Below are 26,280 nucleotides of genomic sequence, written 5' to 3' on the forward strand. Positions count from 1 at the left end.
GCTGCGTGGTTGGGCTTTGAATAACACTAAATCAGCTTCAGTGAGTGGTCAGGTTGAGCTGAGCATGTACATTATTTACATGATTTCACAAATTGTAAGTGTTTTGCATGTCTGTCCTCTTTTTGTAAAGGCTGCGCTAAAACACATATTTTTCTTCAGCATATCCTGTTTTCATTTCCGTCCACCCTCTCTAATCAAATCGGTTGGTTGCGGATTACCGTTCATATATGCCGCAACAAAGTTCATACACCCGCTGACGTCTGAACTGTGCTGTAATCTCGACCAATCATGTTCGGTGTTTGGATCCAGTGTCCTTAGCTTGAACTCTTGCTGTCCAAACTACAACCGAAGGATATTCAGAAATGTACAACATGGATATATTTGGCCTGTCGCTGACATTGTGGTTGGTTATTTTGGGTGCCGTGCTGTTATACGTGTAAGTTTGATGAAGGGTTTTCATGTTCGACAATCTGTTCCTGATTTGATGATGTCCTGTGCCAGTGTTGCTGCTGTCGACATCAGATCGGGCGGTGAACCCAATTTTCCAAATTGATAGGTTAATCGGTAACTCTGACCTCCCTACACGGCGTTGTGCATTTTGGTTGATAGGCACAAATGTAGAATTACTACTATTGACCACCCTCAATCTTGCTCTGAAACAGAAGCACTGCCCAACTTTCCAGTGTCTGGTGAAAATTTGATTATCGTTACATGACCCTATACCTTCTATTCAATATTTGCCATAAACCTCTTGAATCCGTCCCATTCTTGATGTTGGGAAATAAGGGTCAACGGAAGACGACTATAATGGACAAAGCAATGGACGAAAATGAAGCAATTGGTGCATTTTAATCAGATCGCTGACTCCCCGGCCAAATTTTGTCACTTTTGGCCGAAATGTTAATGTCAATCCACTCACACAGATACAGGGTACACTATATACTGACAGCTCCATCGATACAAAGTTCGAGGTCACCCCAACACAAATTCATACAGTCGTATGCACTTCCCGAATAGTTATTCAATAAAATTTACATGTATATTAAGCTATGCGCGTGAAGGACTGAGTGGTAGTTTGACCTATTGCGTTTATTGTTAAATCTTTTAAATTAATTTTGACTTAGGCTGTAAATTTATTATTTATTTTCCAATAACTCTATTTTATTGGTACAAACATGAAAAACGTCTTTCTGCGTCAAAGGTATAAGGTATGACGTCATTTCATTTCATATGCGCTTAATAGATCTAATAACCATATAGTTTTCGAAATAGTCCCTTGTATAGATGTTGGAGGAATAGACTTTGTGGTGTAAAACACCACTATGTTGTATTTGGAGCCGTAATGTCCATGTACAGTGCACATCTGTCAAGCAAAATTGTAATATGAATATTAATGTCAATGTAATGTAATCCCAAGCCACCTACTCTCCTTCGACTTGCCATTTTTCCAGCTATGGTACATGGACCTTCTCCACGTTCAGCAGTCAAGGAATACCTGGCCCAAAGCCACTGCTATTGGTTGGCTCATTTTTCTCCCTTATGAAAGTGAGTATATAGTGAATAATAAAAACTATCTAAATATTCTCTATTGATAATGAGAATTATAATGAATTTACATACTTCAACAACAATTGTCACTAATAAAATTTACACATGGTAACACATGCATTGGTTTAGAGAGATATAAAAGACAAGGTTCACTGAGGTCAAGGCAACTGCCATATGACATTTTTGCACCATGTCGTCTTGATGCCATTAGGCATTAGAACAAATCAATTAATTAATCAATTAATTAAATAATTGCTCTATCAATTACTTAATTAAGTGATTAATTAATCAACTAGTCAATCAATTATGTCAACGAGTTCAGAATTAAATAATTAATTAATCAATTAATTAACTTATTAATGTTTGTCAGCGAGTTTGGAATTTAGAAAGTATTTAATGTCTTAATAAATTTGGAAATTATCTTCCAGAATGACTCTTCGCATCTGAGGACTTGAAGTAAATAATGAATAGATAAATGAATGAATAAATAAATTAATTAATTAATTAATGAAACGCAATTAGTTCAAATTACTCATGCATGTAAATATTTCTAGTCCGCTGGATTCATGGTGTAAAATAAATATGGTGAGCTCAAATGAAATTACTGTACTAATTGAAGGCATAGTTTCTATTAGGAAACGAAAAAATAAGGTACAAAAAATGGCATAGCTGCACCAGCTTTGTAAAAGACCTAGGATGGGAAACAAACCAGAACTTTTTCTGCCTAATGTACTTTTCTATCGTCTTTTCAGGGTTTTCCACAAAAGTTGTTGGAATATAACCAAGAATATGGAAGGTTGTATGGGTAAGTTGATGGAAAAATCTGAAAGATTTCAAATGCCTTAATTTTTGTGTGTGTGATCTTTTACACCATTACTGTGCAACACCATTAACTTCAAAAAAGTACAATCATGTAAATCCAAATATGTTTAACTTGTATTAGAAAATATTACTGGAAGAATTTTATCATGGTTCGATACTTACCATGTTCAACATGTATCTCAATTATGCCATTCATTCTAACCTCAATTATTTTTAGGATGTTTTTGGGAAGAAGTCCAAGTTTAGTTGTTTCAGATGCAGACATGTTGAAAGAGATTTTGGTGAAACAGTTTAATAATTTCCACATTAGAAGGGTATGTAAGAAAAAAATTCATGGAATATTATTTCTTCATCTGTTAATTGAAGGATTTTCATGGAAAGCATCATACTCATTATATGTAACTTGAACTGATTTCACCAAACGATTAAAATTTATTTTACATATGGAGTTTTTTCACTTATTTGATGTTGCTGATGACCACATAATAGTATAGGATGCAATTACATCGGTTGCCAAAACTACTAAAATAACAGCTAGTTCCTATATAAAGCAACAGGCTACACAATGGTTACATATAGCGTATAGGGTTAGAGGAAATTGATAAATTATGTTAAGAAGTATTGTTTTGAATGCTTTGAATTTTTCAATGTCACGCACTTGATAACTTTTTCTGAAATATTGTGACTTGAATAACAGAATTCTATTACATTTTTGTCGCAACTTTTTGTGTCTTTTAATAGAAAGTATGTACCTTGTAATCATGTCGCATCGGTAATTTCAGGCTATGTATCTTTTTCATAAATTATTCTTTCCAGAAAGCAGTAGTGAAAATCAAGCCCATCTCAAATAGCATCATTGATCTGTATGGACCTGCCTGGAAGTATGCAAGAAATGTTCTGACTCCGACGTTTAGTGGTTCCAAAATGAGGGAGGTGAGTCTGGGCCAAAGTTCAAATAGAGGTCAGTGGAGATAGGTTGAACTCATAGCTGTGAAGGTTTCTCACATTCATTGATCACACAATGTGTATGGCAGTTACTATTCAATGATAGATTAAAGAGACAATAGCAGAAAGTTTTTGATATTTTCATTTTTTTGTTCTGAAAAATGACATTTCTTTCCTTTTTCCAGACCACTGTTAAAATACAAAATTTTCGCCTTACAAACACAACACGTTGTGTAGAATAAGCAATGCTATTGTTGACAGATGAAATTAAGTTGTCAGTATTAACATCTGATATTACAAACATACACCTGTTGTGTGAAAGGGTTGACAAAATGTCATTTCAAAACGAGGAATTTGGGAGCAGAACAAGACACATTTTGAAAAATAGGGCGAATATTATTGAAAATAGATCAAAAGATTGAATCATAAAGCATTACATTATTAAAAAAATCAAGAAAGCAGTTTTTAGAAAATAAGAAATAAACTCAGAGATGTATTTTTTTTTAAATGTACCCATCTCTGAACTCTTTGATGACAGATGTCGAAAACAATCGATCACTGTACAGATACTTTGGTGAATAATCTACAGAAGAATGTTGATGCAGGCACGGATGTTGATATGAAGATGTATGTACAATGACAGATCTACTTTCTGTTCGTTTGTTATTTCTTTCTTCAAATCATTGTTGTAACGGGTAAATTGTTGGTTAGTCTATTTCATAACCCGTGATATTTATGATATACTCTCTGTAGCGTATCTAAAGTCTGTTGTGAAATTTCTTCAACATCTTTCCATCAGCAAACTGTAACTTAACCTTTTCTAAGTTTTTATCCACGGTTTGATGTGCTGTGATTTGATACCTGGTGTTTTGCTCTCTGTTATCAGAACCTTTGGATGTTTCAGCATGGATTGCATTGCTGGCGCAGCGTTCGGCCTGGAGGTGGATTCCCAGAACAATCCCGATGATCCGTTTGTGACTAACATGAGGGTTGTCTTGAATCTCAACGTCTTCAATCCAAAGTTACTTTTGTTAGGTAAGTGATCAATTTGTTGCAGCCTTTTCTGTGATTCTGTTGCGGTAAAAAGTGATGATATAAAGCTTGATTGTTTTTGTGCCATTTAAGAACAGAAAATGTAATGTAAAATAAGAATGATTAAACCAGTAAATACAAAATGTGATATAAAGCATAAAATGGTCACATGAATGCTAATTATTTGGATTTAAACCAATTATCACTTTATGTGAATATTAATTTTAATCACCTTTGAATACACAAACAACTTGTACTGAAATCTTTCCATTCAAAAACTAACAATGTTTGCATCGAGATCGGTGATCAGAACATGTTCCTGGGGCTCTAAAATTGTTTCTTCAGGGGTCAAGTAAGTTTATCAAATATCTATGTATTATTGCATCAGAAATGAGCAGAAATGCCATCATTCCCAAGTGATACGCCTATGGCATTATAATTCCCAACCTTAGTGAAAAGACTGCAATCAATCAATTTATCAGTGTCAATATAGGAATTTCAATTGGTAAGATTTTGCTATGTATTTTTGCTTTCAGTTTTCTTTCCATCACTGGGCAAACTTTACGACAAGTATGACATTTCTGTCATATCCCCAAAAGCGATGAATTTCTTTTCTGAAGTAACGGAACAGGCAATGAACATACGACAGAGCGAGGCTGGAGATACCAAGGTATGCAAATTACCTGTGCATTTCACTAACTCATTAGTATTTTTTGTTATTGAAAATGCACCAATATGAATGAACCTCTTTGATTGGACAATCATGCAATTGTTGCCAAACTTATTCACGTAATATTGTATGAAGGCCATCTAACTTGTTTTGAAGTAAACATTAACATATTTTGTTGCATGCATTATCATATCTTGTTGCTGGAAAATATTAAAATTATAGCACCACATATTACCTCAAGGATGTTATGTCTTCTTAAAGTCACTCAAATGACAAACTACATTTGTACATCAATACTAGAAATAATTTAAAAAGTAATATATTTTAGTAATGTTAGTTGATCCATTGAGATCTAAATAATTGAGATAGTGTGTCCTAACCTTGTCTAAATCCTGAGTTAACGTTAATTGCACGGAAAAGTTGCATTAAATTTGCATGTATTCTCATTTATTAACAAAAATTTACATTTATGAATTCTGTAACATTTCAAAGTCACACCATGTTGGCTAGGTGTAGTTTAGTACAGTTCAATCTTCATAGTCCGAGTCAAAGTATGGATTTGGCTCTGTCCGTCCGTCAGTCCGTCCATGCAGATATCTCAGACATGCCGGAGCCAATTTCTTTTAATGCCGGAGCCAATTTCTTTTAAACTTGGCACAAGTATAAAACCTTATCTCACATATGCATGTTTTCTTATTTTTGGTGTGGCATACCTAATAAGTGCTAATTTACATAATTACAAAACGAGTTCTGTTTCCAGAGATACTGTACTAATAGAACGAAAGACCATGTGGCAGTGTTCTGCCAATTAATTGCTAATTTGCATATTCAATAGATATCCATAATTCAGACCATATGTCGAGAAATACTGACTCAAATTTGATGAAACGTAGTACAGAGATGTTGATATACCAGAACTGTAATAATACGAAAAGACATTTAGCATTATCATGTCCAGTGTTCTCCCCAGGAATTCCTGATAGCATAGCGGCTAATTTGCATAACAATACAATTAATTGTTATGTTAATAATTTATATTGTTTTACCAAAATTAAAGAGTACCGGCCACTATTCTTTAATTGCTCTGGGGAGAACACTGCATGTCAATTAGATGCAAGTTTGCATGTTTGATGAAATTTCGTAATTAAGGTGATGTGTCTTGAAATACTGCAGCAAATTGATGAAACTTTATACAGATGCTTTTTCAGTGCTGTAATAGTGTGCAAAAACATTTAGGAATATCATATCAATTAATTAGTAATTTGCATATTCTATGAACTTTCGTAATTATAGTAAGTCCCTTCTGTGCTGAGCACGGAGATATTTTTGGTTCATATCTGGCCTTCTGATTTTTTGTCAAGCGCCATTACTCAGACATGCCTGGACCACTTTCTTGGAGATTAGTTGAATTTAGACATTTCAAAAGCCAATACATGACTACCAAATTCTGTTCAACTTGGTAAAAGGACATAACCCTTTATCATTCATACTAATGTCTACATGTTTTCAATACAATCCAATATTGGCGATCGTTAATAGACGGGTCTGTCTTACCCGCAATTCTTTTTCAAGTTCATCATATTACTTCCACTGACAAATCCCAATACAAGCGGGGACTATGTCATTGTCAATGACTTGTCAGGTTTATAAGTGTATGAGTTTTTGTGAAGTTTTAAAATTAATGAACATCTTTCCTTCCACAGCACATAGATTTCCTTCAGCTGATGCTGAATGCCCACAAGGACTTTGATGAAGTTGAAATGCCAGACGAAGACCACCTCACAGATAAGGACATCGGTTATTTTAAAGAACGCGGTCTTACCAACCCAGAAATCATTGGCAATGTGAGTATAAATATGTCAAAGAAGGATGTAAGGATGGTTGCTATTGGTCAGTATTAGGTAGAAGGATTATATTGACGATAAAAATTGACACTAATAGGTCATATGTGGCATAAGCTGCTGAAGGATGTAAGGATGTTTGTTATTGGTCAGTGTCGGTTTAAAGGGTTATGTTGACCAATAATAATTGAGTTTAGTAAATAGTATGGCATAAAGTGATTTAGTGTTAATAAATAATGTAATGATAAGTATAATGTTGACTGTAAGTCTCTTCACCAATAATACCTGTTGTCTGCAATTCTTTTTTGTAGGCTTTTGTGTTTTTCTTTGCTGGTTACGAGACAACCAGTACCTGCCTGGCTTGCACAGCCTATCTGCTTGCAGTCAATCCAGATGCCCAGGATAAGATAATCTCCGAGATTGACTCTATCATGGAAAACCATGACGAACTCAACTATGCAGCTTTACAAGAGATGTCGTACCTAGACATGGTGATCAGTGAATCACTGCGACTTTATCCACCGACTGTTAAATCTGACCGGCTGTGTACTCAGAGTTGTACGATCAATGGTGTACACGTACAAAAAGATATGCGAATCTTAATACCAATATATGCCATACACATGGACCCCGACTACTGGCCAGATCCAAACAAATTCATACCAGAAAGGTATTTATGCATTCACACTGTCAATTCATTGACACTTCAAAATATTTCATTCTAACAACATATCCTAAGAAGAGTAAGGTGTGTAGGGAACAAATTTGCACCATTTGTAACCATCATAGTCAAACTTATAGCAAGTAAGAAATCACTTCAGAATTTATTTTCATGAATTTTACAAAGCCGTAAACTAAGTTGAAAACTCGTTATTGATCTTCTCTCATTACATTGCACTAAATTTAGATACAGCAGTTCAATAACCCTGGATCAACAGGGGACAGTGCAAGCTGACAAAACCGTGCAACTACATGTCAAAAATGATGAAATTGAATACAAACTTTCCCAAAAAATACATCAGCTTTATAGTCTGTCATTTTTCACACTTCAATATTCCTTGTTCAAACAAAAGTCCAGTGCACACAGAGATGTTTCACGGTACATTTTGAGGATGACTGTATTAGGTTTGCTCTGACCTCGTTAGTTTAGGTCTATTTACATCTTGATAGCAAACCTAAAGATTGTTTCAAAGTATAGGCAACGTTGTTCAAACTAATATTTCATCTTGTCACTAATAAACTGAACCACATAGGAATTTGCATACCAACCCCTATGTGTATAAAATGAAGAAATCTTTGGTGAAAAATATACCATGTTTTGCAAAAACTGTTTGATTGAAATTTAGGAGATGTGTTATTGTTCCTTGAAAATTTTATCGAAATTATCTATTTACAGTATGAAGAATGTGTGAACATTTAAAGCCAACAGATCAAATATGTCATCGTATGTCAGCACATAGTTTGTATAGTTAGGATGTATTTATGGAGTGAACCCGATAGCAGATATGTCCACAAGCTCCGTGGCAACATAAAATAAATATACGGAAACAAAAAAGATACATAGTCTGATAAATACGATAACAAAGAGCGCCCTCAGGAGGCAGATTAGGTCTCTTCTTATATAAGTACTTGTGGAAACATTGAGATGGAGAAAATATCAAATCTCATCAAGAAAAAGAAAAAAAGTTTTGACCGCGTGTAGCAGTGAGGTGAAGCAACATTGTTACTGATGTCATCTTCAACTTTCATTGAATTCTCCATTATTTAACAATCATTCATTCTTTTCACACTGGGGTTATTGTTCTTCCAAAACATCAAGGTTCACCAAGGAGGAAAAAGAAAAGCGTAACCCTTACACGTGGCTGCCGTTTGGCAACGGTCCTCGCAATTGCATCGTATGCGATTTGCATGATGGAAGTAAAGCTGGCATTGGTCAGGGTACTGCAGAAGTTTAAATTTGAACCTTGTGAGACAACACAGGTATGAAAGAAAGATTTGATGACCATCAGTCACAACATATTGGTAGAAATGTAGAGTAGCTTAAAGAACTGTCAAAAGGTATTAGTAAATTATGTACAACAATGGAATTCTGAAGTAAATTTTAGTCAGCAGACAAATATCCAACGGAATCTGCAGAGAGAAGAAACATTTGTGTGTGGCATCATTTAATGGTCATTGGAGAACAATTGTGCAGGGAACGAAGACATAGCTTATAAAAATGACCTGTTTTATAAAGGTCTTCATCTTTTTTTTTCTGAGAGTCTTTCCTCTGGAAAACATGGTTTCTTTGTAAGGGTAGTGGACTATATGTACTTTTATCAAGAATGGGTGCAAAATAATGAATTTACCTGCAATGAGAGACATATGAATTAAGTCAACTGATCCTATGGTTGGCATTTGTGAGAATATAGATTAATCTCCCTCTACATACATGTCACATTTTCTAACACCTCTCCTTCCTATAGATTCCATTACAGTTGGACAAACGAGGCTTAATCCAAGAAGGCAATGTAATGCTGAAATTGGTAGAAGAGAGAAATGAGAATGTCAGCAGACTGACTATATGTCGTACAGGTTGTCAGCTGATGGCTCCGTTTGGCAGCTGGAAGAGCGCCCTCAACATGAACAATGTATTTAAAATGCAATAACAGAGCACTGTTTATCACTTTGCCACTGACAAACTTACACGAGTGCTTGAATCATTTACTGATTATGATCTTATATATATATATATATATATTATATATATATATATATATATATATATATATATATATATATATATATATATAGATAGATAGATAGATAGATAGATAGATAGATAGATAGATAGATAGATAGATAGATAGATAGATAGATAGATAGTTAGATAGATATGTTTATTTTACTAATAGTAATGATGTTTGTGAAGTACATTACTATATTTTTAGACAGCCTGACTTTGATGCAATTATGCAGAATCTTTAGTTTACAAAGACATCCCCACAACTTTTCAAACATACTTGAAAAGAAGTTAAGTTGTTTTTGGCATGGTGTATGATTTCTACTGAAAAAGGAGACTTTCTGACATGTTTGCATGAATCTGAAAATAGCTTTCGGATACTGCCCAGTAATCCATCAAACAACCTAAAAAAATTTTGGAACAAAATTTATACCAATCTAAAGAGTGCCAAAACTTACATCTGTAAGATAGAGCAGACGTTTGTGGATTGCAAACAATTTCATGTATGAATATCAGAAGTTATATCAAGATAAAAATAATTGTATGTTAAATCAACAGATTTGATGTATTTACCTTTTTATTCCTCAGAATCATACAGATTTGTACAATCATAAAGTTTAAAAAATTGTCATTATGAATATCATTTTTTTTCAAACATGTTGCCTTGAAAGTAATTCTTTCCTCATGACTATCAAAAACAATGTAGTTTGTTCCAAATTGAAGGTATTCATATAATATCTTTTATCCTCGTAGATAGGAAATCCAAATATCTAGTATGTCCTCTTTGAAAGATATACAGGTGCTCTGTGGCCCTTGACCATGAATAGGCGTACACAGTATTTTACAAGGTTCCATTGTTATTCAATTTCCAGGGCTGTGTGTATTTATTTTTCAAACAAATGCTTGCAGGGTGCCAGCCTCTGTCATTTAGTGCTGCCATAGACTCTAGGGTCTATGGTGCTGCCATAGACTCTAGGGTCTATGGTGCTGCCATAGACTCTAGGGTCTATGGTGCTGCCATAGACTCTAGCTTCTATGGTGCTGCCATAGACTCTAGGGTCTATGGTACTGCCATAGACTCTAGGGTCAATGGTGCTGCCATAGACTCTAGGGTCAATGGTGCTGCCATGGACTCTAGGGTCTATGGTACTGCCATAGACTCTAGGATCTATGGTGCTGCTATACGCAAGACTATGACTGATTTGATCATTGTCACTTGTCAGCGGAGTCTACTACAATAAAGTGACAGTTTTTGTTTTGTTTTGGTGTTGTGCTTTATTTGCAGGCTTTCACGATTCTTTTATCGTAATTTGGCAAATTTGAAGCAATCTAATTAAAAATTTAAGTAAAGAACTTGTGTGAGTTCATGTAATTCTGTACTAGCGAGCTACTCGATTTGATGAAAACAGACGATATGTGCAAGGAGAATCAGTAGCATGGCATTTACGCATGCGTCCCTTGCTTGGGGTGGCTTCTCGATCTTTATCGCCATAAAGTACTGGAAAAGTAACAGTTCAGTAAGTTCACTACAGTACCACTGGACGCCTCCAGTATTTCTCTTAAATATGAGTTATACCTCTACGCAAGACAGCAAGCATTTGAATAGTTTTCCAGCTTGTATAGGCGTAGTTTGATATAAATCATGAGAATAAATGTCTGTCGCGACTGAGATCCAATCATTTTCGTTCCGGGTTTATGTGGTCACGTTCTTTTCATGTTACCCTACCTGAAATAGCTGGCTGATCATCTTCTAAATTCCAGTGCGAAGATTTTGCTCAAAACGGTCGACATAGTCCGACTGCGAGTCAAGCCGTTCAGATTTTCATTGTTGCATGCTGTCAGACATTTCAAAATGTGCGCCCTCTACTGCACAAACTGCTAAGTCGATCTACGAAATTCAATTTTCTCGAAAATTCTTTAAGGAAACCCCTTACACCAGTATATGTATATGCAAAAATGTTGACGTCAGTGGGAAGTTTCTCGAGGCAGTGAGGCCTGAATGAAGCTTTGAGGGCACACCGTTTGCGGAGTCGAAATTGTAGTCTATAAGCGTTTGTGACAAAAAAGAGCATCGGATATACACATATAACTGATTGAAAGTTTTGTTCCTTTATTTCGTTTGTAAATAGTTTTAACTCAGTGGCTGGATAGCGCCGTTAATATTTCGTTTGCGTATTTGGTCATTATTGTAGATGGCGATGTCTACGTGTTATTATTACCCAGAGTGCATCTACGATTTAGAACACAACAATATTAAAACTCCAATTTCGGATGGTTTCTGACAAACATATTACCTTAAAATTAGTGTAAGAATTCTGAAGATTCCCATTAATGCTCACACAGCGTAAAATTCCCCGTTTAAAGTGTAATTTGCTCATCGTAATATTCATCTAAAAACTTAAAGTGTGCGTCTACGACCACGGCAAAAGCCTAAAATGAAGCAGTGTTTTTGAGAGCGGCGATGGCGACGCTCTGAGCGAAGTCAGGAAACCTCAGCTGCAGCATGAACTCTACTGCACTATCTATATGCTACCTGGACCACTCTATTGTATTTAAATTAATGTCAACTGATTATCGTTAAAGTCACATATTTTTGACATTGTTCATCCATTGTTCTATGGCATCACGCGTACGCTTATCTATTATAAATTGCAAGTCTCTGTATTCCGTTTGATAATATTATGAATATTTAACGTTACTACACGGAACAATACTATGAGTCTTAACACTCTACACACTCACCGTTGTGATAGTAAATTAAATGTTATGTGCTCTACACTTGGCTCATCATTTGAACCTCATCCCCTAGTCTTTTGGACAAGCGTTTTCATGACAATGATAAGCATTTTCATCAAAACAAATCCAGGCCCGCGCTTAGCAAAGCAACGTCAAAACGCGTTATTGTCGAAACTAGTCATGATGTGCGGGTTAGGCTTGGGATTAATCACCAGTTCATTTGAAATAGGGTTGTCAACCTAGGAGAAAAATCTGCGGTGTAGCAATTATTAAAAAAAGAGTTCAGCCTTGCTTTTGTAAGGGAAACAAAAATAACATGACCGAAAGGACAGAAATTCTCGAAAAATGTATATGGTCTGGCTGCTCCGAAAAAAATCATATATCTCAGATAAAATTGTGTATGCCCGAATAGTAGGCATATACACTTTCATTTCGATGGCGCCAAAATTCATATTGTTCATCCGTGCTGAGTTAATGTTTATTTGTAACGGTGGGAATAACAGAGTATAACGTTAGATGTGTAATTTAACTCAACCCCCCCCCCCCCCAAAAATTGTCCTTTTCAATATGCTGTTAGCTGAAAGGCAAGTAGCCGTAACTTTCAATGATATTTCTTTCACAATACTATATTTTCTTTTGTTTTTTGTTCTGAAAGTATAATTGAGTAAATAAATTAGCACTGAAAATACAACGCGTTATGTATAATGTGAAATATTAATCTAGTGCGGAGTAAAATCAGACTTTACATGCACAGGCCGAGTTGACAAGTCGAAAACAAGGCATTTGACATATTTTGAGGAATAGAAGAATAAAATTCACTTTACAAACAGCACGAAAAAGAATGGAAATATATTTAAAGTTACAGCTAATGTACTCTAGCCATACAGCAGTTCGACATATTCTTCAATCTAACAAACTGGCAAGAATTCTCCTCTGCGAATCCTTGTTGTGAACACCGAGACGGGCATGCGCAGTGGTCAAATTGTCCAGTACAAGCACGTCTCCTTGTTGCCAGTGGAAACCAACTGCTTTGGTCCACTGGACTTGTCGCATGTGGGCGATTTCGTCATCGCTGAACTCTTCTCCGTCTCCAAAGCTACAGTGAAAAGGGTACTGGAAGAAATCAGACGGACAAAAGAAAGATGATACAAGTGTAGATTAGTCAAACACTGTCTGTCAGCTTTGGTGATATGGGTTAAATATGGATCTAGTAAATTGCCATTTGTTTCAAACTAGATCTGGTTGTTAATTGAAAAAATATTCTAGATATTACATCCCGTTAGATATATCTTTTTGCATTTTGTCTACCAAAAACATCATCCAATCTTTTGAATTCTTCTTATTAAGCCATATTGTCATCGAAAATGTCACTATTTCAATCCTTAGAGATGGATTTGGTCATATGAATTCTGGCGCTTAAGTACATATGTATTATCCAATGCACATGAGTATTGTCCGTTAATAAAGATTGTCATAAAATTTGCATAATCAAAACTGCTCATTGATATACTTTGCTTAAATGAATACTATTACTTTTAAGATTGTAGCATTGTATTAAAGTTGAAGATCGCAAGAAGCAGCATACTTCCTCGTGAGAGAGTGCAAGGAAGGCAGAATCAATATTGAGAAAATCGGAATTTAAATATGGATGATATTCAGAACTGTTTGAGTTGCTGATGTCAGCGATGTTGCAGCAAATGACAATATTATGATGAAATGTATAAAACAGCAGTCTTACGATTATACTACTTTGTGGACTGGAAAATCATTCGCCCTACTTGGAGGACGTTAGCCCAGACTTTGGAAGGCTGAACTGATACTAGAACAACTGCGGTACTATGGACATCGATGTTGATGATTGACAGCGAAGACCTGAAATGTCCTTGACATGATTTGTTGAACTCAGCGTGTAACATGATGTCATAATTTGCATGTTCCTTTTGTGTAAGCCGTGAAAAATGAGATTTAGTGTACTTTTAAAGGCGAACGCTGAAACACAACAAAATATGTTGATTGGTTGATATTTCAAGGACAGAGTCTCACGCTAAAAGCGTCATCTCTCATCGACGCTGCTTTCGTGGGTCAGATTTGGAAATGCTTTCTAACTGGGACAAACAAACCCCCCCTGATGTGTGACTTGAAGGAGAGTGATACGATAACGCCCTCTGTGTGCGGCAAGGTGTATGCGGTTGGTAGCGTAGGTTGCCAAAAAACAAAACCGTATCTATGACCGACAAAATGTAAGAACTGGATCAAGCTATGACCCATGCCACTCATGCCACTATCTCAAAGAATACAGTGACTAAGCAAATTCAAAGAGAAGATGAAACTTCGGTTTCTAAAACTTTTGCAATACCGCTTTGGTCTATACCACTCCATGGGGCTCATTTTGAAGCTCGTAGGAAAAATACCATTTTAACCGGCTTATTTGTGTGGAAATCGATGATGCCTATATTGAATTTCAATTATCGAGACATATTTGTTGATTTTTAATTCTATATATCCAGAGTCAGCACGGGGTCTGCAAATGTTTATTTTTTTAATTTCGAAAGAAATATGTGATTTCAAGTTCTCTTACGGAAAGTTCGCGAAAAAAATTCAGGTTTTCGATTTCGAGGCACAAACTACCTTAAGCGACATATTTTGAAAGTGCGAACATCCATGCAGTTACAATTGACATTGACAACTTTCTCGAACAAAGAAAATATATACCAAACGCATTTTGGAGGATTAATAAATACAATATATATACGTGGTTATCCAATATATGTGAAATGAGATATAGGAAATGAAGCTCGGCCTTAGCTTCATTCGGACGATCTACATAGAGGCAAAGGCAGCAGACATACTTCAAAATAATACACGATCAAACTTTGTTAAAGTACTATCAATCTCTATATCTGATTTTTAACTTTACAAATTGTCTGTGACGGCCAGTACTTACGGTTCTCTTATATGGACCGACGCTAGTACTGGCTGGACGTGGTACCTTCTCTCGGAAACACAGAAACGATAGGGGATGGGCCATTATAGGTCACAATAGATACGTTGTAGTATCAGATTGATACATCCAAACGAAGTGAAAGTTGTCGAAATTAGCTCAATCTTTCTACTTTGTAATAAAACTGATTGGATAGGAAAAAATTGAATTCCCAAGAAGCAGGTATGCATGCTGTCCCTACCCCGAAAATATTTCATACCTTAGTAGGAAAACAAGGCTTCATATCCTTATTCTTACTTCCATAAGATCCAGAAAGAAATCCCTTATAATGTCTGAACAGGTGTTGGACCGGGCAAAAATAACTGGCCGATTCTAATGAGTCACCTTCCTATGTGATGTGCCTCGGGACAGATATTCGGACTCTCAAACTTTTACAATTCTTTTCTGATCTACCTCTTGTAGGGCTCATTTTAAAGCTCTTGGTGTAAGAAAACTTTTCACTATCTTAGTTTTCGTATATCGAAAATTTCGTTTTGCCCATTGGACTTAACACTGTGATGGCGGCCATGTTGAATTTCAGACATCAGTAAATATTGGGCAATTTGTTCCTCTAGTATCATACTTTGCACATTGACCCCTGATTTTTATTCTTGATTTGGTATAAGAGAGCAGTCGAAAGTTTCATTGAGGAAAGTTGTAGCAAAACCTTAAGTCTTTCACTTTCGAGACGCATTCTACATGGAGTGAAATTATACCTTTATATCCTGTTTTCTCAATTCTGATTTTCTCAAAAATCATACGCCATTCTATCATTTGCAGAAATAGGAAAACCTTAACAGTCATTAGTTTTTGGACTGGTATTGTGTCGAAAAGTACAATAACCCGCAGTAACATGCGCTATGCATGTTATCAAGACTTAAATGTTATCTAGACGATGACGAGTGACGTACATTCTAATGTAACTATGCCCCAATTTACACTGCATTCGGCAGTCAGAGGGCGCTAAACTAGGCCACTGCTAAATTATATTCATTTTTTATAATGAAACCAAAATTGCTGATCGTGATTGTAGGTTTGTGTATCTAGAATTTACTCGCCGTTTCGATAAGTTAGGGGCACTGAAAATGCGAATGGATTCTAGACCAGTTGGTTTATATAGCACAAGAAGCTTCTGCAAAAAGCAGACATTTTTTTTTCTGTGGGTTACTAGTACTAGTTTATTCCTGCTGTTTTTGACACAATGCCTAGACACGTGATTTTTTTTTTGAGGGGGAGGGGGTCTTTTTACATCATTGGTGATAACATTTCAAAGTACTATGCCGGTCAGAATTTCGAACATACATTTATTTTAGCAAATCGTTCCAATTAATCAGTTTATTCATGGACAGGAGTCTTCCGCTCCACTTTGTTCTTTGCTGTAAGTACTTTACTGTCAAAAGAACTCATAGGACCTTTCTCTCATGGTGCGATATCAACTTAGGCTGTGATGGGTTTTTCTGTTTTGTCCAAAATTGGTTAATTTTTCTGACATTTACATGATAGGGAAAAACACCAACTTTTCGTTCAAACAATTCTTCATATTTCATAGTTTAGTTCATTGGGTTTTAAGGCCTTCGGCGAAATTCGGGGGGGGGGGGCTTACGTAACTGTCAGACAATTGTAGTCATATTTTTATAAATCAATAGGCACTGAAAATCAAAATGCAAAATAATCTGTTGAAGATGCAATTGTTGCAGTTTCGGAAAAAATTGCAATAGTATAATTGACCATTCGGAGGGACAATTCTTCAAATAACCATAAAATATGAATTTCCGTTTTTCCCAAACCCTTTATTTCTATACAAGTAATCTTTAAAAGTAGATCATCCACTAGGAGCTTTGTCCTGAACTTGAGTTTCAACTCCAGCTCCCCTCCCCCGGCCCCCACAAGTTTGAGTTACTATACCTTTGTCAGCGATCTCTTATCGTCCTCGTAATCTGGATGGGCGTGGAAGAAGCTAGCGTGATGACTGGTGATCTGGTTGAACCATATGGTCTCCTTGGTGACAGGGTGTGTGATGGTTGGCGGGAGAGAGTAATAGTAAGTGAGTGAGTCGTCATCATTCCACTTGAACTCGTACCCTGTATGGTTCATGGAACACAAACGATGATCAACAATTGTTGGATGAAACCCCGTGCCTTTCTGCATGTGTCTTTCATCTGGAAATTCGGGTTCTTAGAGACAATTGTACCTGCAAACTCTTCCAAGCTTGTAGGCCACCGTACCTTTCCCCACACCTTCCGAGACGGCGCAATGCAAGACTTAGTAAATATTAATTTCCTTGACTGTAGAGCCCTACACGACAACTTTTTGACGTGTTATGGACGATCGCTTTCAACAACAGGGAAAGTTGTGACATGCGAAGCTTTTTCTAATTCCCCCTGTAAAGGTAGACTAAGTGCGCACATTGAAAAATAAAGTTTTGGTTTTATCTCTATAAGGACAAAAATTGGCTGACCGTTCCATTAAATAATAAATAAGTATTAAGGAAAAGTACTGTAAATTGACCGACATTTGAAACTCAAAACCGCCATCGTGTACTTACTGTACCTAAAACTTTCACAAAATCAAGACTGTGGGAATTTCATTCCTGGTTTCAAATTGAGTTATTGCATGCAGTTGCTGCAAACCAAGGGGAAAAATTAAAATTGTGACTTTTACAAACAAAAAATAATTCCCGAAATGCGTTCTGTTTTAATAAAAAGTAAGGGTAATAAATAACTATTTACATTAAATAATTTAATGATTGCTATAGCCGTTGTGAAAAATATCATGAATATACTTGCCTTGTTCGCGGCAGAATTTTTCAACCTCTACCCTTTCCTCTGTCATGAACACGTTCTGCCAATACACGTAATTACTACGCGACCTGTCACAAATGTTTCTGTAGTAACGGACGCCTTTCCTGTTTAACTTTTCCATCAACAGCTTGTCGAGTTCGTTGAGCACTTCGCCAAAGTGAGCTATCGCTGTTTCTCCGCCGTTTTGATCCTCGGGAGGTCTTACACAGAAGAACAATAGCTGTAAACGATACATGGAATAAAATTATAAAGTTGAAGTAAAATTTGGAATAAATGTTAGGTTTTGCTCAGCCATAACACCCAAGATGAAAATTTGTTTCCCATCCAAATCATGCGACAAATCGTTTTTATATTTCTAATTCAGTTTTTTGAGTTTATAAGATACAGCTGCCGACTCGGAGGTGACAGGAATGTCTAACTCTGTGAGTGCTGTCATTTTTCCCACCAAAATTTTAGTGCAACATTTTAACAATTTTTATGAACTTTTCTGTATTTTTTTATTATTTTGGAGCAAATGGACATCACATTTCATTTGCTACAGATTTTCATCAAAATTTTAGCAAAACTCTGAAAAAATTTGACTTGGGTACATTTTAGGTAGGCGACAAAAGTTTTCTTTGGCGCTCAAAGGGTTTTAATTCATTCGGTAATTCTGTCACACAGCAAAATGACGATTTTAAGTTCAGTATTTCAAACCAAACGATACGCATACTGTTTACCATCCTTCAGAACTTTCCTGGCGTGTAGCATACTGGAAATCTTTATTCTTCATTTTCAAAAAAACTATTTCTTAAATTGTTCGATTAAATTAGCGATACTCTTTCCAGTTCAACCCCATGAAGTCAACTTGATTCGCTCAGTGGCCGATATTGTTCATAATCCTCCCGACCATAACTTTTGCGAAACGATACATCGTTTTGCCTGAAAAGTCATTACAAATAAAGGTCGAGTCCACTTTCATAGAATATTTGGAAATTTGCCCATAAAACCAGTATAAGCCATGACGTCACAAAAAAAACCTGAGCAGGATCTTTGCATTCAAGATGATGTAATATATGTATCTCATATTGTAATCGGAACATTCTATTATTATACAAGGTGGGATTATATTAACGTATTTTGTAAACGTCTCGTTTTGCCCCATGAGAAAGTAGTAAATGTACGTCACATGCGCCTGGTGATGTTTTGGTCGCAAAATGTCAGAATGCAAAAAAGATATCAAACGTGCACTTGAACTTGTGTCCCTGGTCACCGCACTCAGCCTCATTACGATTTTATCAGTGATGTGTTTGTGTTATTAACACTTTATTGAAATTAAATAAACAAACAAACAAAAGAACGGCATAAAACATTGCCGTAAACCAAACCCGCCACCTCAGAACAATGGCTGACGGCAGGTTTCAAAGGCATGGGCGGCCGAAAGTTATACTGGGCGGCTCAGTTTCTATCTGGGCGGCCGTGAAATTAAAGTGGGCGCACCGCCCACTTCAAAGGCGCCGTGGAGAACACTGGTATTGATGCAAAGGCATGCTCTCTCTTAAGTTTATATTCCCAAGTTTTCAAATAGCTTAAATTCATGGCATTTCAATTTCTGCGACAAAAATATGTACGTAGGGAATCACCGTTACATCTCCGGGGGGATTGCCGGCGCCAACCTGAGGATTCTGATGCGCATTCGTTTTCGCGTTCCAAAATTTGACAAAATATTATCTCGATTATTTTTGTGCAGATGACAATAATTTACACTCATTTTATCTGCCTGGTTTCAGTGAATATTTTTTAATCGATATGGCTGCAAAATATTTTGTATCACAATTTCTGCTATGCAAACTCCCCCCCCCCTTCTTGACCCCCAAGATATATATTATCCATCCCTCATACCTTTCTCGGGAAATACGACAGATTAGCCATCTCTGTATGTAACTCTATGGTCAATTCCAACGGCTCGTCACTGGCTGTCATTACGTTCTCCGTGACCAAATCCCGTCTACCGGCGCCGCCCCTGTATTTCAAAGACGAGTATCCCAGTCCCTTGACAAACTTCCCAAAATCCTCTGCGGTGTGGAGAGGGAGATCCCGAAATAGGATGGCTCCTGTCAAGACAAAAACCAAGGTGAACAACAGAGTGCAAGATTGCATCAACTATGCGACAATTGTATGAGGCTAGGCATTGCAAGTGAGTTTTTTACTATGTAAAATATTTTATATCTTAGAAAATGATAATTAGATGTTCGAGCTAACTCTCTTTTGATTTACAAGCGTTCTTAACAAACTATAGTAATATTGTGGAACTTAACAGTAATCCTAAAGTAGTTGCAATTGTGTAAACATGACATAATGTCTTAAATCAACCGTTTTTGCGCTGGAAAATTGCCTACAACTATGTTGCAGATCCCTTAATGTTCTTCACGATCGATCGCAAACTACAGCGAAATTCACTGTAACGTTCGAAAAAATTCCACAATATGAAGTAATATTTCAGTCGTATTTCCACCTGCCTTCGGTACGGGTTTCTCATGTCTTTCAAGATATATTCGTGTTTAAATTGCATCTCTTGCAATCCAATGTGTCTCACCGAAATTGATTCTTCGTCATTGTGGAAAGGTGTAACAAGGAATCCAAAATGAAATTTGTAATGAAGATATCTCCTCATCATGAAAGCGAGGACGAGTGTTTTTGGAGCCTACACCGGACGCTTGGCCACATGACGATTTGGAACTTCGGCTGCGACTTGGGAATTTGGGTTATAGTTGTAAGTTGCAAGAAGCTAAAACTGCGTCTCATAAGTCTAATTATCTGGATTTCCATTCGGCGTTGACCCCACAGTTGTAGGAAACAACAGCAACAACAACAACAGAAGCAGCAGCAACAACAACATCTAAAGCTCGGCGATACAGTAACTCGGTATAATTAGTTTAAAGATAAAGGACCTCTTTCTTTCAGTATGGAGCATAGTTGCTGAAAGCATTGCTTGGACTTCTCAAACGATTGGGCCTTTACGTCTGAAAAATATACCTGTTCTCAGGTAATGTGTATTAATGAACATAGGTAATCAGCCATCTCGGGGGTCCTATCTTTTTAAAATCTGGAATGCACGGGTACTTGCTCTTGAGTAGTATGCAAACTACTGCTACCAATACAGTTAAAACATCTCTCTCAGACTCGTTAACCGGCACAACCTTTCCTATATTCAACATTGCTGGCGCCATCTCCAAGTAACAATAAAATTCCTGAAATTTGGATCAATCAATCATAAATGAAATTTATTCGCCTTTCAAGGTTTCCGTCTCACCAGGAAGGGGGTGCTTGTAAAAGACACTGTATCATATAATATTTCATTACTGATATTAAACACGTGTTTTCGCTCAATGTCAGTTCTCCGGGTGCCTCGGCAGCAGACTGAAAATATTGGCTCGGCTAGCACACATCTTGTTATGCGCATGATTACTAGTGATTGACAAATTTATATTTGGCTTGTAAATGTTGAGTCACTGTCAATAACATGTCAAGAATTTGTCGGCAGAATCTGAAAACTGGGCAGTGCCTAATAATGGGATCTAGTCATCTGCGCACTTCAATAACCAGGCTGTCTCGTAGACTGTACGGCCTACTGGAGCTATCGCAGAATGACCATTGACGTGGTTTTCACACGGGCACGCTTCGGGACTTCAGCTTCGCTGACTGTTTTACTTGACAATGTAAACTATTTTGTAATGCACACATCGCATTCAAAATATCGTTTGAGGGTTTGTTCCAAATATCAAATGAATAAGATACATAACAGCGATGGTACAGGCACGTCCAAAACGGACAGAAGCTGGTCCGTGTTTTGATAGTTTGAAAGTTATAGAATGGTTTAGGAAAGTTGAGGCCGCGATGCGACACAAGCGTCAAAGGAGGAAAGATTTTACTTTGCGAGTGTAAAAACAAGAAACTCACTGACGCGACCTCTCCCCATATGACCACTATACAGTTGCTTTTCACATTTTTGTCAAAAAAATCCCTTTTTAACTGCGTTGCAGAAAACTTTGATGTTGTACTTTCATAATCATGGCCATCATGCCTTAAAATTCACCTCGAATGCCAGCAAATGACATAATTTTGATAGCGAATTTTTCAAAAGTTTCTGCATTGGATGTGACCGCACACCGGCCCGGGACAGTTCAAATCGAGGTTAATGATTCTATTGAATTAAGGTGGCGTGATGCGTCCAGGTGCGGCCCTGTTTTATACAATACTAACCTGCCTCTGCAAGCAAGCTGTCTATTCTTTCCTTGCAAAGTTTGGCCCATTCTTCTATTCCGAAATCGAGAGCGCTTTTCTCATCTTCCGGACGAATTATCATCGGGAAGTTCCGCCGTGGCCTGCCCACGTAGGCCGGAAAGTCCTTCCTGTCGGCGCCGGGAAAGTAGGGCCTTCCTGCGAGCGCGCTTGCCGTGTACATAGGTACGTCACCGGCTACCAAACGAGGCGAGCTGCTGGCCATGTTTGCAAGAGTTCTTGTCCCGACGGAATACACTTTCACCCCGACTGTGAAGTTTTCCGAACATGAAAGTAAACTTGCGCAGTTTGTCCATCTCGTCAGCACTCTGAAATTCGACAGCATCTTGACTGCTCAAACTCTGTGTCGTTTGGAAGTCTGGTTCTCTGCAGAGCTAGTTGGACAAGTATTACACTTTTACGTGTATGTGTCTATGTATATACCTCAGAAGTTGAGCGCCTGTTACACAGAGCGCATCGATATCGCCGAATGTCACCTGATTCCGCGATTCTTCATGTTCACATGTTGGAGGTGTAGAGTGTATCAAGATCAGTAGCTCATTAATAAATATGTAAATTTCAACAGACAGTTCACGCCATGCTACATTTTACTCCATGCATTAAAAACTTACTAAAAACGGTGTGCGTGCATCGGTAAACAGTTAGAAGCAGAAGACTTATAAATTAGTTGAGTGACCTTGAAACTTCTGTCATTGAGGGTGACTGGCATGGCTGTGCTGGTGTTAGTGGGTGGACTACAAACGATTCATAATGCGATACGCGGCGTCAGGTTAGGTGGTTATTGTCTCTGACCGGTTCCATATGACACCGTTAGTACTCTAACCTCCATCAGGCATGCATGGCTGGTCAGAGGCGATGCCATTATATGTATGGACACAAAATAAAGCCCACACAGTCCCCAATATCTTGAGCTATGTATACGTATACGGAAGCCAGAACAGCAATGCTTAAATTCTGACTTCGTGTTAAAGTGTGGGTAGAAATGCGATATCCTTGAAAACCTATTTTCTTTTTGTAAAAAACATGTTCTTTCTGTAAAAACCTAACCATTTTCTTTTTTTAATTTTCATTTTGTAACATCCATTTTCTTTTACACAAAAAATAGATTTTTACACAAAGAAAATAGGTTTTTACAAAAAGAAAACATTTTAATAGTTATAAGTGCCTGTACATATATATTAAAAGTGCGGGCAAAGGTTCAAAACTTTGATTTTGTTGTTATTTTCTTGACCAACAAAATAGAAGTATGTCTGGTGAATCGTATAGTTTGCAATGAGAAATAACCTAATAATATGATTATGTACCGAACAATATGCCTTCCAAGAAGCAAAACTAAAGTATTCAAGCTGTAACATAAGCTGTAACTTGTGGCAAGTTTTTCAGTATTCTGCTTCTGTATATCAACTACCGTGTCTGACCCTAATCCGTTTATCATGCTGAAATTTCGAGTATTCTTTTTGTGAACACAGTTCGTATGTGTGTAGTGATCATTGTTTATTGTTTACAAATGAATTCTAGTCCGGACTTGATATATTTTTCAACAATAACAATTGAGGGATTCAATGCAGAAAGTGTAGGGAAACCACAAAACAAAAGTTCTGAAAAAAATAGCTAAAAGATACAGCTTATGGAGCTTTTAATCACTGAAGATAACTACTATAGAAGTTTCAACAGGTCCATTTTCAGCAGTAGCTCTGCTTGACAAACCCATTGACGTCATCAAAAAATTACACTACCATTCGTTTACTGGCAATTAGGATGGGCCACTCGATTTTGAGAGGGAATGGTCAGAAAGGTGACATACATTCGCCCTCAAAGGCATGCTGTTTTTCACTCCAAGAATTCAATGCTTTTTTCAGTTTCCGGTCGTGTGGAAATATTTACGAAAGTAGAAAGAGAGTTTTTGAAACAATATTTGCTCTGCAGATTTTTTTTCGTTTTAACTCCCCCATGTCTAATGGTCGACTCCTGGGTATCATCCTCATTCCTATAACAATGCAACAACAGTATACCTTGCTGCGAATCCGAAGCCTTTGCCACTCGGGTAGCTTGGTCCCCACTCCCAAAAGAACATGTCAAGGAGTGGCAGGGCTCGTTTTCGCAGCAACAGTATACCATAAGGAGTCGTCAAAACGGGAAAAGATCTACACAGCGAAAATTGCAAAAATTGCATTTTTGTAACGAGAATGTGTACGTACCCTGCGAAATGTAGGGGGAAATCGTCAACTTTTGGAATGCGAAAAGAAAAATGTGTCAAAATGTATAAGTTGGTATTCTAACAACCACTCTCCAGTATCCAATGCTCAAACTCTACAATAACATGATAACATGACTGGGAGAGTACCAAACAGATCTGTAAAAAATTCAGAAGTGAAACGATCGAATACACTACAATTGTTTATTGTATTACGTAGGCTACCAGCTGCAAAATATAAAACCACACTTTATGATATGCCTAACAAATTTGAATTCATAATGAAAAATACTAGCATATCAATTCCTCTAGCACATTACATATCAGCTGTGGAAACGCAGCTGTCAGTTAGCGAGGTAGCGTGCGTCGCTATGCGGGTCAAAGGTCAACCCGCCAAAGTATCTTTGACTCGCATAGCGACGCACGCTACCCGCCAACAGATAGCTGCGTTTCCACAGCTATAAAGTACATATCTACATGCATGAAATTGAGAATGGAACTCCACCACGCAATTCTATAACTACACCTGCTAACTTTCGTACTCAGTCATCTACTATCTTTATTTGCGTGTATATATATATTTTGAGTAGATATTTTTTTCGTCAAACCTCTTATTTCAGCCATTACATCGTTCAGTGTACAGGCGGTAAGTACCGTTTGCAGTGTTGTAGGACGCAACATGGCTGCCGTCACTATCATCGCTCAACTCACCGGAGACTGGAGTACTAACGTCAATTGATTTATTTTTCAGGGCTTCAGTGATGCTTCTCTATTGGACCCCTCTCGTCGACCTCACTAATAAACTGAACCACATAGGAATGTGCATACCAACCCCTGACTATGTGTATCAAATGAAGAAATCTTAGGTGAAAAATATACCATGTTTTGCAAAAACTGTTTGATTGAAATTTAGGAGATGTGTTATTGTTCCTTGAAAATTTTATCGAAATTATCTATTTACAGTATGAAGAATGTGTGAACATTTAAAGCCAACAGATCAAATATGTCATCGTATCTCAGCACATTGATGCTTAATTTTTGTATACTATAGAATGAACCATTAATGTTCACCATTAATATTACTTTCCATGGCAACAGAAAAATATACACAATAAAAGATAATACACATTGTGATATAGGCGATAACAAAGAGCCCCTTCATGAGACAGCTAGGTTTCTTCTTTTAAGTACTTGTGGAAACATTGAGATGGAGGAAATATCAAATCCCATTGACATATCTATTGCTTAATTTATCTGTTCGCACATGTTTCTTCTTAATATATTGACATACTTTGATCAAGAAAAAGAAAAAAGTTTTGACCGCTTGTAGCAGTAGTGAGGTGAAGCAGCATTGCAACATTGTTACTGATGTCATCTTCAAATTTCATTGAACTCTCCCCTATTGAATAATCATTGATTCTTTTCACACTTGGGTTATTGTTCTTCCAAAACATCAAGGTTCACCAAGGAGGAAAAGGAAAAGCGTAACCCTTACACATGGCTGCCGTTTGGCAACGGTCCTCGCAATTGCATCGGTATGCGATTTGCATTGATGGAAGTAAAGCTGGCATTGGTCAGGGTGCTGCAGAAGTTTAAATTTGAACCTTGTGAGAAAACACAGGTATGAAAGAAAGATTATGTGACCATAGCAATGTATTGGTAGAAATGTAGAGTAGCTTCGAGAACTGTCAAAATGTATAGTAAAGAT

The 26,280-nt window shown here is 37.0% G+C and overlaps 2 protein-coding genes and 1 long non-coding RNA gene across 3 annotated transcripts; 1 reads left to right on the forward strand and 2 right to left on the reverse strand.

Moving 5' to 3' along the window:
* Window positions 1-333: 333 nt before the first annotated feature.
* On the forward strand, window positions 334-26,280 carry LOC139142565 (cytochrome P450 3A29-like). The gene is made up of 11 exons (XM_070712545.1): window positions 334-436; window positions 1,452-1,545; window positions 2,301-2,353; window positions 2,588-2,684; window positions 3,187-3,303; window positions 3,854-3,942; window positions 4,202-4,350; window positions 4,884-5,017; window positions 6,721-6,861; window positions 7,170-7,528; window positions 26,031-26,280. Exons 1-11 carry the CDS (start codon window positions 363-365, stop codon window positions 26,197-26,199), a joined length of 1,476 nt encoding a protein of 491 aa, XP_070568646.1. The 5' UTR covers window positions 334-362; the 3' UTR covers window positions 26,200-26,280.
* On the reverse strand, window positions 3,445-9,382 carry LOC139142582 (uncharacterized). The gene is made up of 2 exons (XR_011554423.1): window positions 9,207-9,382; window positions 3,445-4,386 (listed from the first exon to the last, which is right to left on the reverse strand). It is a non-coding gene; the product is annotated as an uncharacterized lncRNA (long non-coding RNA).
* Window positions 11,667-22,985, reverse strand: LOC139142569 (dapdiamide synthesis protein DdaC-like). The gene is made up of 5 exons (XM_070712549.1): window positions 22,340-22,985; window positions 19,979-20,190; window positions 18,083-18,317; window positions 17,202-17,377; window positions 11,667-13,429 (listed from the first exon to the last, which is right to left on the reverse strand). Exons 1-5 carry the CDS (start codon window positions 22,701-22,703, stop codon window positions 13,220-13,222), a joined length of 1,197 nt encoding a protein of 398 aa, XP_070568650.1. The 5' UTR covers window positions 22,704-22,985; the 3' UTR covers window positions 11,667-13,219.

This window comes from Ptychodera flava, chromosome 10 (genome assembly GCF_041260155.1).
Source record: "Ptychodera flava strain L36383 chromosome 10, AS_Pfla_20210202, whole genome shotgun sequence".
Classification (NCBI taxonomy): domain Eukaryota; kingdom Metazoa; phylum Hemichordata; class Enteropneusta; family Ptychoderidae; genus Ptychodera; species Ptychodera flava.

What these genes read in the sequence shown, in the direction of transcription:
- LOC139142565 (XM_070712545.1), top strand. Translation starts at nt 363, where the DNA reads ATGTACAACATGGATATATTTGGCCTGTCGCTGACATTGTGGTTGGTT. An exon ending in GGTGCCGTGCTGTTATACGT is followed by an intron (nt 437 to 1,451) that starts GTAAGTTTGATG and finishes CCATTTTTCCAG; the next exon opens with CTATGGTACATGGACCTTCT. An exon ending in GCGAGGCTGGAGATACCAAG is followed by an intron (nt 5,018 to 6,720) that starts GTATGCAAATTA and finishes TTCCTTCCACAG; the next exon opens with CACATAGATTTCCTTCAGCT.
- LOC139142569 (XM_070712549.1), bottom strand. Translation starts at nt 22,703, where the DNA reads ATGCTGTCGAATTTCAGAGTGCTGACGAGATGGACAAACTGCGCAAGT. An exon ending in TGTCGTATTTCCCGAGAAAG is followed by an intron (nt 18,318 to 19,978) that starts GTATGAGGGATG and finishes TATCGTTTACAG; the next exon opens with CTATTGTTCTTCTGTGTAAG. An exon ending in AAAATTCTGCCGCGAACAAG is followed by an intron (nt 17,378 to 18,082) that starts GCAAGTATATTC and finishes TGAACCATACAG; the next exon opens with GGTACGAGTTCAAGTGGAAT.